General features: G+C 41.8%; 1 protein-coding gene across 1 annotated transcript in view; it reads right to left on the bottom strand.

The window, feature by feature from the left end:
* Window positions 1-995: 995 nt before the first annotated feature.
* The window catches only part of LOC104053725 (protein HIRA), a 37,270-nt gene continuing 24,477 nt past the window's right edge, over window positions 996-13,788 (bottom strand). The window contains exons 16-25 of the mRNA XM_064466581.1: window positions 12,793-12,997; window positions 12,081-12,185; window positions 11,144-11,292; window positions 9,655-9,816; window positions 8,885-8,943; window positions 7,761-7,866; window positions 5,846-5,968; window positions 4,463-4,626; window positions 2,417-2,505; window positions 996-1,843 (exon numbers count right to left, since the gene is read on the bottom strand). Coding sequence (XP_064322651.1) covers window positions 1,727-1,843; window positions 2,417-2,505; window positions 4,463-4,626; window positions 5,846-5,968; window positions 7,761-7,866; window positions 8,885-8,943; window positions 9,655-9,816; window positions 11,144-11,292; window positions 12,081-12,185; window positions 12,793-12,997 — 1,279 coding nt within the window. The 3' untranslated portion in view covers window positions 996-1,726. The remainder of the gene's footprint in view (window positions 1,844-2,416; window positions 2,506-4,462; window positions 4,627-5,845; window positions 5,969-7,760; window positions 7,867-8,884; window positions 8,944-9,654; window positions 9,817-11,143; window positions 11,293-12,080; window positions 12,186-12,792; window positions 12,998-13,788) is intronic.

The following is a 13,788-nucleotide window of genomic DNA, read 5'->3' as shown; positions in this document are numbered from 1 at the left end:
TGCTCTTCAAGGCACTTCAGTCAGCATGCACATGACATTGCTGTAAAAAGAAGTAATCCGGTGTCCATTGGGTCTGGCCGTTGGATACAGGATGCAACAAAACCCTCCAAATGTGGGGAACAAGAACCCATCCCTCCCTCTAGGATCCAGACAAGCAAATAACTGCAGAGCCATCCCTCCGAAGAGGGTCAGTCCCCTTCAGCCAAAGCCCACAGTAGCACAGTTAGTCCTTGTCCTGGCTGAGGGCAAAGGATGCTGCTTGTTTCTGCTATAAGTTTTAGGGGAGAAACTGCCCTTTTACAAGAGTTTAAACACACTCATTTCAATACTAATTTTCTTACTCAAAAAGACATCTCAGAATAAGGCAATAAATTGAGGCACACCTGAATAGTTAGGTCCTGGAAAGAACCAACACATACACTTGCTGCTTTCCCAGCGCCAAAACATACTTTGGGGAAGAAAAGTTAATTTTTCAGTGGAATTCCAAAACCACTCCACAAGTGAAGTGCTGGCAGGTCACCCGCACTACTCTGTCACTACGAAACACCACACGAGGAACACGGCCGTAACCGCACGAAGCGTGTTTCTCCTTGCGACACCGACTGCGTTCGGCAGCGGCCAGGGGAGCCCATTTTCCTTCGTGCTGCCTGAGATAATGAGCGCTCCCGCACGGCTCCTGCTCGCTCAGCTGAGACGCGGCTCCAAGAGAAGGGAGGGTTGTAGCTGCTCTAGGGAGATCACACGTACTTGTCTGATCACGCTTTCAGAGAGATCACCCAGACGGTGTTATTTATTTCTAGACACATTAACAGGATTCAGCCTGCGCTGACATTTCTGGAGAAGCCTGTGCCCTCTGTAATAATTCAAGACCATGTTTGTACTTTTTTTTTTTTTAAACCAATGCAATGTTCTTTTATTTTTGTACTTACAAAAAGAGCCACCCCACTGTATCCCTCCCCCCGCAAAATGCCTTTTACAAACATTTAAAAATTAAAAACCGGATGATGACATGTTAATTTGGTAGAATTATTTTGAAACATAGCTTTTGTAATTAGAGTTACATTTCCTACAAGATGACTTCGTAGAGATAGCCTGATTATCGGCCAAATAAAATTCCATATTACAAGTTAGCAAATTCTAGTACAAAAATAGTCCATGTGTTAGAACAGCCTCTTCTTATTATTATATTCACAGGAAAGAGTCTATTGGCTGCATAATACCTTAATATTTATGAAATTTCTTTTTACGCGGCTCATTCATCTAATTTAATATAGTGTTGAGCCTCAATAAATCCTCAGGCAAAAAACCCTAAACAGGGTTAAATATGCTGTTCAGTGTACTCTGAAGTACTGTGCTTTTCACAGGACATCCAAGAAACCCCACAAACAGTTCTCGGCTAGTTTTGATACCAAAATGAGATCCAGATCCAAAAGGACCCCCCTGAAGTACATATCCACGACTTTCCATAGAAACAGAGGCCACAGCTTCGATGGTTGAGTTTCACGTGGGAAACGGTCTCGCTCATCCACTCATCATTTTCACGAATCCACTGCGAGCTTCCTTAAAAACTACAGCAGGTCCCTCCTGAAGCATCTGGGACCCTTAGGGCACTGCTCTCTTCAGGAGTGTCCCTACTGACCGGGCTCTCGCTCCTCTTCTGTCTCTGGTTAATGCTGTTCAGCAGTTTCTCTCGGACCAGGCCCCGCAGGGAAAATCTGGGGAAATGCTACTTGTCTCTCAAGATGTCTAGCTGCTCTTGATATTCTGTGAAAAGCCTCTGGAAGCGGAGGTTCTGTCCAATAACAGGAAGAAGCTCTTTCAATAGTTCTCTCTTTCGTAAACCCTGCACAAAAACCACAAAAGCATCCTCAGAACGTATTATTTGACATCGTGAATATATTTCATAGGGCTGTTTGAGATTCACGCCTTTTTCCCCGCCTGGAGAGGGCTGCGTATATTACGTTCTTACTCTGCTTGCCCAACTCCCAAAATAAAAACTGACTTTACATTTCTATACGCTCACGACGCTGGTGCAGCCCCTGCAGTTAGAGACTCCAGGCGTGCTCCGAGAAGGGAAGACGTTTCATTGGCACGCCGCTGTTTCAGAGTCGCTGCCTGAAGAGTGTGGAGACCTGAACATGCAGCCCCGCTCCTTCACGCGACCTCCAGACAGCAGCAGAGCTGAGACTGCAGCACCGAGCATTTGCCTGCAGTTTTACATGAAATACATACGAGCGCCGTGGGAGGAAGCCTGCTTATGAGGTTAGAGCAGGGTACGGAAAGGGTTCCAGGGTCAGCAAAAATAATGTGTAATTGCTTTTTTGCCACTAAGTTTAATAATGTTTTATTGTCTATCCACGTTCTGTAATTCTCACAGGAAACTCTTCCTTGTTCTTAAACTATTATCAGGACTTACCATAACTGTTGATTCCCACTGACTTCCAGCTGAGTAATGGACTGGACCCAGTAAATCCTTGCATAATTCTCGCAAACGATATTCAAACCCTGAATATTATCAGAAAATAAAATCACATTCGTAAGCATTTCACTATATATAACCACTCCACAATGTAACTGGCAACGTTCAGGAAAGAGTTATGAGTATCTAGAATAAAACAAAGCCAAAAACATTGATTTCTGAAAAGGTATAATATTCTAACAGCAGATCTTTGGAAAGATAAAATGATTTGTAAAGGATTTAATTTAGCGTTCCGAAGGGTTTTAAGTTCTCAAAATGAAAAACACTACTAAAGATGATCTACATCTGAAGTAGTCACTCCCATTTATTTTAAGAGCTGCCCTGACCTCAGCCTCACTCCCCCACCCTCAAATATACCAGCTTTTAAAAAAAACAAAATGGAAAAGATCGGAAAACTGACAGGCTTCAGCAGCCCGAGAACTACTACAAAAGAGGTCTCAAGGGTTGGAGAGGAACAAGAGGACAACCAGGGAAGGGGAAAAGTTGTGTGGTTGCACTAATGGCATTGCATGAACTTGGAAAAATGGAGTCAATAGTAAAAAAAAAGGTCAAATTAGACATCCTTCTGAAACATTAAAATATTACTGAACTAGAAGGGATCTCTCAAACACTTAGCAAAAGAGCTTAGGACAAAATTAAAATGGATCCAATTAACATGCACAAAAGTTTAAAAAAAGGTAAAAGAAAACCTTTAACAAAAGCACACAGAGTTCCCAGGGCAGCTTTATTCACCCAAAAAATCAGAGGGGGGGATTCCCTAACAAAGTCATCCGTTCAAGAGTAACTTGCTGATCAGGTTGCATATTTCAGTGGATTAGAATTCATTAAACATTGAAACCATCATAGGAACAACGGGTCCATAACAGGACGTGCAACTTTTGAAGTCGAGCAGACCCAGGTGCCTAGCGAAGCAGCACCGCGCGCGTGGCGAAGCAGCCTCTGCAGGGACGCCCGTGCAAGGCAGCGACGCTGCGCAGCGCGAGGCGAGCCCTGCACATGCCAGAGACCTCCGGTGGTGAAGGCTTTTAGGAGTGTAACCGTCCCTAACGTGAGCCGAGATGAACACTTTAATTTCAGCTGGGGAAGGAAAGATGCGCATTTCATCGAGCTCTCTCGTTAAACAAAGTAGGGGTCAAAGGCAAGAATTAATGAGCTCAATTTTAATTCTGCCGACAGCTATTAGTTGGCCTAACGCGAACCATTTTGCTTCCCTCTGTGTAAAATGACGAGGCATGGTGAGGAACAAGGCTGAATTAATACAATGGGACTAAATTTGGAATGCAGACAAGCAGAGATGCAACAGAGATCTTTAGAATCCAAGAAGCATAAAGTCAGTTGGTTAACCTTATTAAACATAACAGCATAGAGATATAGTGCATTCAGGTGTAAGACACAAGCAACCTTCCCTGTGGGTTTCTTTCCTCAAAGAATTTAACCTGTGGAGCTCGCCAGTACAGGCTGTTGAATTTGGGAATGTAAAAAGAAGTATCGGGTGCAAGTAACACAAACAAATTCTGTGCAGTTTTATGCGCTCTGGTACAAAGCGTCAGAGACCGCGCCGCTCTTCCATGTCACACCAGGCAGCCACTGCCAGTTGCCTGAGGAACGTTAGGTATTTTACAAGGTGTTGCTGGTTCCTCTGAAGCATCTGTAGCTGCTGCCAGATAATACATATGCCTGACAAACCACCAGACTCTCTTAAAGCGCAATTTCTACTACTGAAGTCCACAGATGGCACTGTTTCCCCAGAGCACGACCTGTTCACGGTCCGTGTGTCAAAACAGGATTCCTCAGCAGCGAACGCTATATAGGAAGCAAATGCGTGTCAGCAGTTTGTTTTGGTTTTAAGTAAACACGGAGTCCAGAAGCCAAGTGCTAAAAGGAGAGTGTTAAGTGCAATCGTACATAGAGCTGAGGTGAATAGAGCGTTTCTTAGAAATCCATGAGAGCTGCAAACGAGTAACACAGCATGGCAGGTCTCACCTTCATTAACTAGGTACCGTGCATAGATAAGGAGCCAGTGGCGATATTCGTGACTGGATTGTAACATAAGTGCTGCTGCTATCTGGTTCTCCAGGTACGCAAGCGTTGTTTCTTGCTGCACTAAGTGAGGCATGGAGAACAATCTTGCAGCTTGCCTTCCTGAACTACAAAACCAAAGAAAAATTAACATGCCAGCCATAAAATCAGATACCAGTTTAAGGAATAAGTATCTTTGTAGTACAAGCTATTTTACGCTTATCTTTCAGAGGCACCCAGTGCTTCCAGAGTTCAAGCTCTGAATGACAAAGGCAGCACTTCACAGTAAACTGCCTTCCCCCCCGCCCCGCACCGGACCATTTACAATATCGAGGTCCACGGAGGGTTTTCTGCCTCCTGTTCTTTTGCTCTTCCCTTCATCTGTCTTCTCTTTAAAAACACTTGATTTTCAGTGACCAAGTGCTCCTAAGTGCTTATAGGAAATTAAGATGACTGCCTTCACCTTTTTTTGCCCCTCACAGGTGAAAGTCATGAGACAAACACAAGATACAAAGTTACCCTAAAGCATTTCAAGGATTTCTTGCAAATAAATGTATTGGCCTAAGAAGGCCAGTTTGAAGGAAAGTAACCAATTATTTCCTATTTGAAAAAAATGCTAATTTTTCAGCCTGATCTTTTCTCTCTCTTTTTAAGTGGTGTTTGTTTGGGTTTCAAACATATTCCCCAATTGATTCTCCTCCTCCTCACCAGAGAACAGCAATAAAATCGTACAACTCCATATAGTTTTTCTCACCAGAAAAATTAAACTCGTGTGTGAAGGACAGAAACAGCACAGAAATCTGCCTGGGAAATCTAATTCAAATCCAGGTGAGGATGGGCTATTAAATTACCTACAGGAGTCTGGTCTGGCTCACACGTTCCCTGGTGGTACTTTCAGATGTTAAAAATACACATTAGATGACTAATCACTCAACTTTTTCAAAGACTTCATTAAATAGATCCCTTGAGGACAAATGAACTACTCAAAATTTGCAGGCCTACTCCAAAGCTGGCAAACTAAAAATTAAAATGTAAAATGTAAGAAATTCAGTTTAGCTAATCAAAATACTACAGGTACAGACTTGTCAGATACTTTATCCATCCAGTAAAGAAGAGCCTTAAAATGATTAAAAGTTCAGAGCATGCTCTCCTGCCCCCCAAACGATCTAAAAGTAACTTTAAGGTACAAACTGTAAACGGGCAATGGTTTAAAAGAAATGCTCTATGAGCTACTGATAATTTTCTGTGCCATTAGCATCTGAAGAATTAACTCACTGATTCAAGCACATGAATAAATAATAGGAAGAAGACAAACATGCTGATCAAACGAAGCATTTCAGTGCGTACTTTGATGTGCGTCCCTGTATTACGGCTAAGGGCCCAGAACACAGCATGGCTTCTTGGGATGGTAAACTATTCCTGAAGTCTGCGCATTGTGCTAGAGAGTCCTGTTTGTCAGAAACAAGATTCCTGAAAAAAGGCAAAGAAAGAAAATCTAAGTTTGAGGAGAGCAGGCAGTGATATCAGGGGTCCAGCCCCATTCCGCCTCAAAGCCCGACTTGTATTTTCACAGATAACCAAAAAAATACCCCTGAGGTGCTCAGAAATTCCATGGACCCCAACTGTTCCCACTCCATGTCCAAATTCTGCTTGTCCTGTCCCGGGAACATCCCTCCCACTCCCAGAGTTCACAACATTAATTGTTTAATACAATTTAGCATTAGTTTTGAAGGAAATGAACTTTCTAATTGTGATTTTACATCTAATAAGAAGCTGTGCCCCAGAACAAAGACTGGAGCGAACACAGGTAATGACTTTCTCGTTAAGAACTTGATTTTACCTCATGTCAGGTCCCCCCACCCACCAGACAGGTCACAGATCACACACGCTGACCACCCTTCCCATACATTACAGCTGTTCCTTCGCAGGGAGGAAGCTGATGGTTACAGCTGGCATTTCCCCACCTAATCAAGGATATCGTTTTCACTGGTTTGAGATGCCAAGAGAATCAGCGGCTCAAAGCAACGCTAAGGTTAGATGCCCTGACAGTTCAGAGGTAAAATGGCACACATATTTAAAATACCCTTTACTGCTTTATCCTGTTTAAATCTGTACGATGACTGTAGGGAGAATTCTTTCATATATTTCCAAAACTGCGGTACAAGCTCAGAAATCACCGCAAGTTCAGAATTAGGGCTGAGGGCCTGGCCCCTGCTCCTTACTGACGGGGAAAACCTCTGCAAAATTTCTCAGTTTATCTGAGGTGTTTTTTCTTTTCCAAAGGATTCACATCAGGTAGTTGACTAGTAACAATTGTTCTAAGGAGGAATTAAAACAATAAGCCCTTTCATCAAGCATGCTCATTACCTAAGTACCACAATTATATTAAGGCTGCAACATAGTTTTCCTCTCAGAAAGACAAAGAATCTGTTTTGGAAAGACACGGCAAATAATTTAACCACAGAAATTTTTTTACAGGAATTTATGCATTCACAGAAGTATGAGAATCATTGGGGAAAAGCCTCTCTGATACCCAGTGAGGCACAGGCTCTTATGCAGCCTTTCCTTGCGTTAAGGACATCAGTCATAGTTCTTCCATGTGAATCCTCTGAGGTACAACAATTTCTTCCCTCCGACCCTACCTGACTTACTATCTTCATTAAACTTTCACACCTTGGAGACAAAGAGCTCTCTTCAAACTGGACTGGTCATCAGACAAAAAAAAATATTAAGGAGTGATGGGGACTGACAAAGTCAGGCATGTACACGTTCAGGATCGCAGTGCATGGGTCTGATTTTCTCTGGAAACCAGGCAAAATAATTTTAACATGTCTAAACTCCCAGCAAAACCCTGGAAATTTTCTTGGCAAATTTTCCAGAACTGCTTTCTTTTACGTAAAAAAGAGAATTGTAAGGCTAGATTATCTTTAAACATTGCAGACTCCTTGACAGATTCAACTGGTGTGCATCAGCAAACATATACATAGGTGTTTGTTAATAAAAAAAGAGTATGCACCGTGTAGGAAATAGTGATAAAGTAAGCTGTAGTTTAACTTTTTTGTTTTTAAAATTTATTTTACACATAACAAATCATAAGAATATAACAGAGTAAAACCTGGACATATAACAGTGAACCGAAGCAAAACTAAGCCTGGCACATGATCCTACTCAGACTAACCTTCAAAATGCGGAGTGAAACAGTAAATCAGAATACATGTGAGTTCAGCTAAGCTGTAAAAGCAGGAGGTGATATATAACTTACCACGTAGAAAGAGAAGGATTAAAGCAGTATGCCTTTCCGTCGGACATGCTCATTACAGGTATACCATGCTGAGTCAGCAAGATCTGAGAGACAGTTGCATCGCTTCCTAAAAGTCAAATCAGACCAAGGTATTTCTTTCGGAGTCTTACATAACATTTGTAATCGTAAAAAATGCTGCCCACCATTCACCGTAATCCATAGCAAGCAACAGAAGAAGGTTCAGTAGATGTTATTCTCAAGCACTGACGGGAAGGGCGAGACACAAGGTAGCGATGGTAGGCACCAGGCTCAGTGCACTAGCATTAAAACCACTCTTTCACAAAAATCAGTCCCGATGCTGCACTTTATACAGAACATAGGCTTAACTGGAAACGCTCTCCATACCTGGGGCAATCTTCAGCAATTCTGCCAGGTCTTCTGTAACCCAAGAAGCCTTTATCTTTCCTTTTGCCATTAAGTTAAAATTCTAAAACCCAGCAACTTACAAAAGCGTGCTTTCTAAGAACGTAGTATAAGTGGGATAGCTGGAGCCTCCCATTTCCCAGCATATCCCGTGCCCAGGGTTTGTGCGTGTAGCTTCTAATGAAGGCATTTATAAGCTGCTAGTACAACTCCTTCCCTGGGTAGTTTTGTAGTGCTGTACGGATTAAAGCTAACACAGAAGCCACTATGCTCCGGGACGCTGCTGTTTCGAGAATTTGTTTTGTGCCAGACATTGGCAAGGATAGAAACCGAAGACTTTGAAATAACGGATTTGAGACGATCAGCTGGTTTTGATCATTAAGATAATATACGTGCAAAGTGCACAAAGAAATTGCTGTAACAGCAGATTTACATATAATATTTGGATTGTGGTCTTCACAACACTGAATCTTCACATTCAGAAGCAGGCCAGAATATAACAGGCTACCGAACCTCGCACAAGTCTGTTAACCGCTGATATTCTCATCTCAGTTATCTCTACTGCATTTCAACATTGCCCATGACTTCCCTTTATTACCCAATAACGAAGTAAAATTTTTGTTTAGGCTTTTCAGGTTTCGTAAAATTTCCCCGTAGTCATAAATGGCACTGAACAGTACAGCTGGGCTCAAAGGCTGTGAACAAATGGCCCTTTTTATTACCTGAAAATATTGTTTGCAAAGACTCATCTCTAACAATGGCTGTCTGCTTGTGAACATCCCTGAAAAAGACAAAAGGACAAGTCTGCAGGTTAAAAACAACTGAAATCTCCAAAATCGTTTAACAAATGCACTGCAATATTAATCACAAAGTGGGGTTTTGGGGCAGTTTTGTTTTTTTTTTTTTTATTTTGACATCTTCTTCATTGCTTCGACAGAATGATTCTGGCAAACTCAAATCCCTTCTGGCAAGACAGAAGTCAACGGCAGAGAACAACTTTTATGGCTCTTTATCAGGAAACCTCATTGCAGCTGAGCAAACACTAAGGCTCCAAATAACTCCTTTAGGAGCCCTGACTTGTACGAGTCATCAGATTTAATTCAACAACTGTGAAGAAGTACTGCAGTTTTTATCCTGGTGTCTTGAAGATGGCTAGAGTACTTCTAACTCTGAAACTCATGTACTTTATTGGGCTCTCCCCACCCGATCCATTCCATATGCATGACAAGTCTATCCTAGGGGGGCTGTTTAAGGTAGTAACTTCTAGCTGATCATCTGTCTTCTTTCTAGGATCAAACTCAACATTATGGACCATTCTAGAGCAGAAAAGAAACAGGATTCAAGTCCTGACCAATTAACTCTTCAAATTATATCCAAACATGGACTTGCTCAGACCTGATGCGGTTTAAGCCTGCCATGGACCGACGCAGTTGAGCAGCGTTCCCTATGGAGATCAGCCCAGCCAGCTGCTGCAGCCTGACGAGGTACTTACCAAACAGAGAGCGTAGCAGCAGTGGTGAGAGCCATGATGTAAGAACCGGTGCAATGTAGGGTAGAAATGGGTGTATTCAATATTATAGGGGGAAGAAGGCGACGACCACAAGCTGAAAATACTGACAGTGTTCGTTTCTCACAGGCTACGCTTACAATCTCACTGGGAAAAAAAAGGGGGGGGATTGAGAGATCAAAAGGAAACATTTACATTTTGTCAGATGCAAAAACCCAGGCTGATTTCTTAATTTATCATACAACTTGGGCTAATTCCCCAAAAGGTAACTATTACACCTTTTTAAAAAAGTCCTGGGTACCAAAGGAGAAGCCCAAAAAGCGCACGGCTTATCGATAGGTGTGTTGGTGCCTCCTTAATGTGGTTATAACTGTGATGGTCTAAGGAGGTGGGCAGAAGGTGTGCAGGCCGAACCAGTAGCCTTTGTTAGACCAAGCAGCGCTGTTGGAAGCAGCAGTAAAGCTCTGGGAATACAAGAGCTCTTCTTCAGGTCTGAATTTGTATTTAGCCTCAAAATCCATTGCTCCTTTTTCACACCAGGACAAGGCATTATATGTCTGCAAGCTTATCCAACTTTTTCAACTAAGCATACCTGTGTAATAAAAGCTATTACAACTAACTACAAATATTAAGAACGTAAGGTTGTTACTGGAGAATCAGCATAAAAACCCAGTTAAAATATTTCCAAAAAATTGTGACAAATACTGAGTCTCATGGCTCAGGCTTCAGAAACATACTTTCAGTTTAAACTAAGCGAAGCTGAGAAAAGTGAAGAGAAAAAGTATCAAGACTAAGGAAAAGACTTTGACGTCACAAAACATCCTTTTTCAAATTCTTCATTCTTTAGTAGTTAGCACTTAGTGCTAACACTTCAGTGACAACTGTCACTTACCATGACTTAGTCCATTTTAATGAAAAAATTTAAAGGAGAAATGTAAATACACAGGAAAATAGTTGTAGCTGGCTAATGAGAACTTGTGATGCTTTAAGACTGTGTAGAGCTAATACTCAGAGTGAAACTGGTCTTAAGACTAAGAGCAGTCCATGCTTTTATTCACAAAAGATTTATTAAGAAAGATTGTGTAAGAATTACAATGGGGCGTGTGTGTGAGATACAGCCAGCAAATAGCAGTAGTCAACAGAAATAAGTCAGAATCCCTACAAAAAACTCCACAGGATAAAAGTTTAAGAGCATCAGTGTGTTAGACCAGGTTAGCTGGAAGAGAAATAGGAGATCTCGAGCCAAGCACAAAGAATCACAGAAGTCCCTGACAGAAGTGATCCACAGTTAGTGAATTTTTCTGAACAAGTAGAAAAAAATCCTTTTAGAGCCTTTGCTTATTTGTAAATACATGGGTTTAGGCGTAATTAATGTTCTGTAAAGTGTACTTTCGTACCCCTAAAAATGTTCTCTGGCCTTCAGGACTACTTATCTGCTGCAGGCTCCCACTTGCGCCAGAATGCTCTCTCTTACCAGCTTCCCGCTGCGGTGAGAATTCGACTGGTGAGGACCGTCTCCCATTCCTTTCCTTCTCGATTACACTTTAACCTGCTCAACTTTGAACCTCCCACTGTGGTCATTTCATTCTCCACTTCAAGGTACATCGATGGATCTGAACTTACCTGAAAAACAAAAAGTAAAATACTTTTGGAAGAGGAAAAGAACCACTCAAAACCAGCAGCAACTACTATTAGATCCAAAACAATGCTGACTTTAAGAATGGATTTAAGTATGGCGCTCTCTGTTTAGGATGGCTTCAAAATACACTGTAGCACTTCAAAAGCAGACGACCTCTGAATATCAGACTTGGCCAGAGCACAAATAATTTCTCTGTAGCATAAGAATGAAGAAAGGTTGTGCTAGTCTGTGCTTCCTAATAAAGGGCACCACATCACGTCTAGATGTGCCCGCTCTCCCTACAACCCTGTGATTAGAACCAAACTACCAGAGCCTCAACACGCAGAAAAACTATTTCATAAACACCTAAGGTGATGCTACCTGCCAGTCTCTTCAGGTGTGGAGCATCTCCCGAGAGCTCAGGGAAAACGCTTGGTGTTGCCCTTCAGCAGCGCACCACCAACACGACCATACCAGCAAGGCAGCAGTCACGCCTGTCGGAGCCTCGTATCTTTATGACACACTTCGGTTAACCAGGAGGAGGGACTGACAAACCAAAGGTATCACTCCTCTGAAGGTTAGCACGTTCAGAAGTGCCCTATTTTTAGCTGATTTGCCATTAGTTTTTCCCACACAGACATATTCTTAGAAGCTGAAGTATACCATCTTGCTTGCTTGAACAAATACACGTATTCAAATGTTAATTTATTGAAGGATCCTGAATAATCTAAGAATATTTTTTAAAAAGCAGGATTTTTAAGTTCTAAGCTTTTCCCCCCTATAGTCCACTTACTTGCAAAGTAAATGATTTCTGTGGGATCGGGGTTGGCAGCTTAAGTGCTAATGCTGGTGCAGAGATGCAAGCAGCATCCTTCTCAGAGGCCAGCGTAGCTGGGGACTGGAAAAAAAGAAATTGCAAAACTGGTTATATTTTTCTATTTAAAAAGTTCAAACCAAAGGTATTCCATAAGACAGACTGAATTTTAAGTAGAAAAAACCCCCTTTTTTAAAAAATTCCAAATAAAGCCAATCGCAAATATTCATCTTTTTCAGATTTTTTGTATGAATATATTTTTTTAAATATCGTGTCTAAGAATTAAAAAACCAAAACAAATTAGATGTGACTTTTTTATAGACCCCCCCACCCTTCAGCTGTAACTAATTAATGGAAATTCTGGTATATTGCATGGAAAAGCTGAGCTCTGAAGACTGAAAACAGAGGGATCTGTATGCCCTAAAAGGGTGGAAGTTCTAATGCAAGTTACTACTTCACAGTTCCTAGGAAAGTCATCACCATGGATGGACATATTTGGCACGCCATGAACATCTGCTTTTTATAATCTTAAATATTAAAAAGAATAAGTTTAAAGGCAAGGAAGAGGGATGGCTAAAAATTCTGAGGGACTTGCACCACTCCTATTTCCCTGACTTGATGGAACAAGCCAACACGGGACTGATATTATTAAATGAACACTGAAAGCTACAATGAATCTCATTTATTTCACCTGAACAGTTAAAGTTACTGGTACAAGTCTGGAGTCTTTTCGAGGCCTCCCTTTTTTCTTCTTTTCCACCGTTTCTCCCTCAAGTTCCAGTTTCCGTTTGGGTGCGCTGAGTGGTTTGGCAGCTGGAATCTTCTCCTCACTGTCACTGCTGCTCTCCAGAATATCCTTGGGCTTGTTGTCTTTAATGAAATTCTGATCCTTTAGTCTGAGCGAGTAAAAAAAAATATTTCACATTTTATATAAGCTGATTCCAGAAGCTGCCGCATATCCTAAGCACTGCACTCTTCTAGGTAAGAAGATACATTCTTAGCCTTGTTTGAGTATATTTCAATATGCACAAGGGCAAAAGGGGGAAGCCGAAGAGGTATTGCAGGTCCTCCGCGGAAGCACAACACGCAATACGCACGTAAGCTGATCAGACATAGCCTCTGCTTTAAAAAAATTAATCAAACCAGCAGTTAGCGACTGGATAAACTGTACGTAACTTTACTTTAGCATTCCGCTCCGACTACAATCAGATCTCCTTCCCTGGGTTGATAATACAAATAATTCAGCACTCTAAGACGCAAGAGCAGTTCATCATCTCCCCTCCAGCAGACGCTGTGCCTTCTGCTTACTCACGCAGAACTTTGGTTGTCATTCTGTTGTCTATCCCCAAAAGTTCTGGCTACTGTCAGTGATGTGCGTATCTGCAAACCACACAATGACCTCACCGCTCCATTCTCCGTCTCAGGAGTACAATATAACTAAAGGCAACAAAGGACAGGTCCCTGTGAACTATCTTGTTAACTGTTATATGCTAATATAGGTCATTTAATCGCACTCTTCCCGTTCCTGCCGATAGCTGGTTACCGACTCACAACAAGGTTTTGCCGCTTATTCCATAACCGTTCCACTTCTGAGAAATATCCTGTGTAATCCACACCTTTTTCCTTTGGCATCTGAATTATGCCAAGCAATACGCTTCCATCCATACTTTACCGACACATAAGAAGC

This window comes from Phalacrocorax carbo, chromosome 15, assembly GCF_963921805.1.
Source record: "Phalacrocorax carbo chromosome 15, bPhaCar2.1, whole genome shotgun sequence".
Taxonomy (NCBI): domain Eukaryota; kingdom Metazoa; phylum Chordata; class Aves; order Suliformes; family Phalacrocoracidae; genus Phalacrocorax; species Phalacrocorax carbo.
This window is presented reverse-complemented; position numbering and strand designations above follow the sequence as displayed.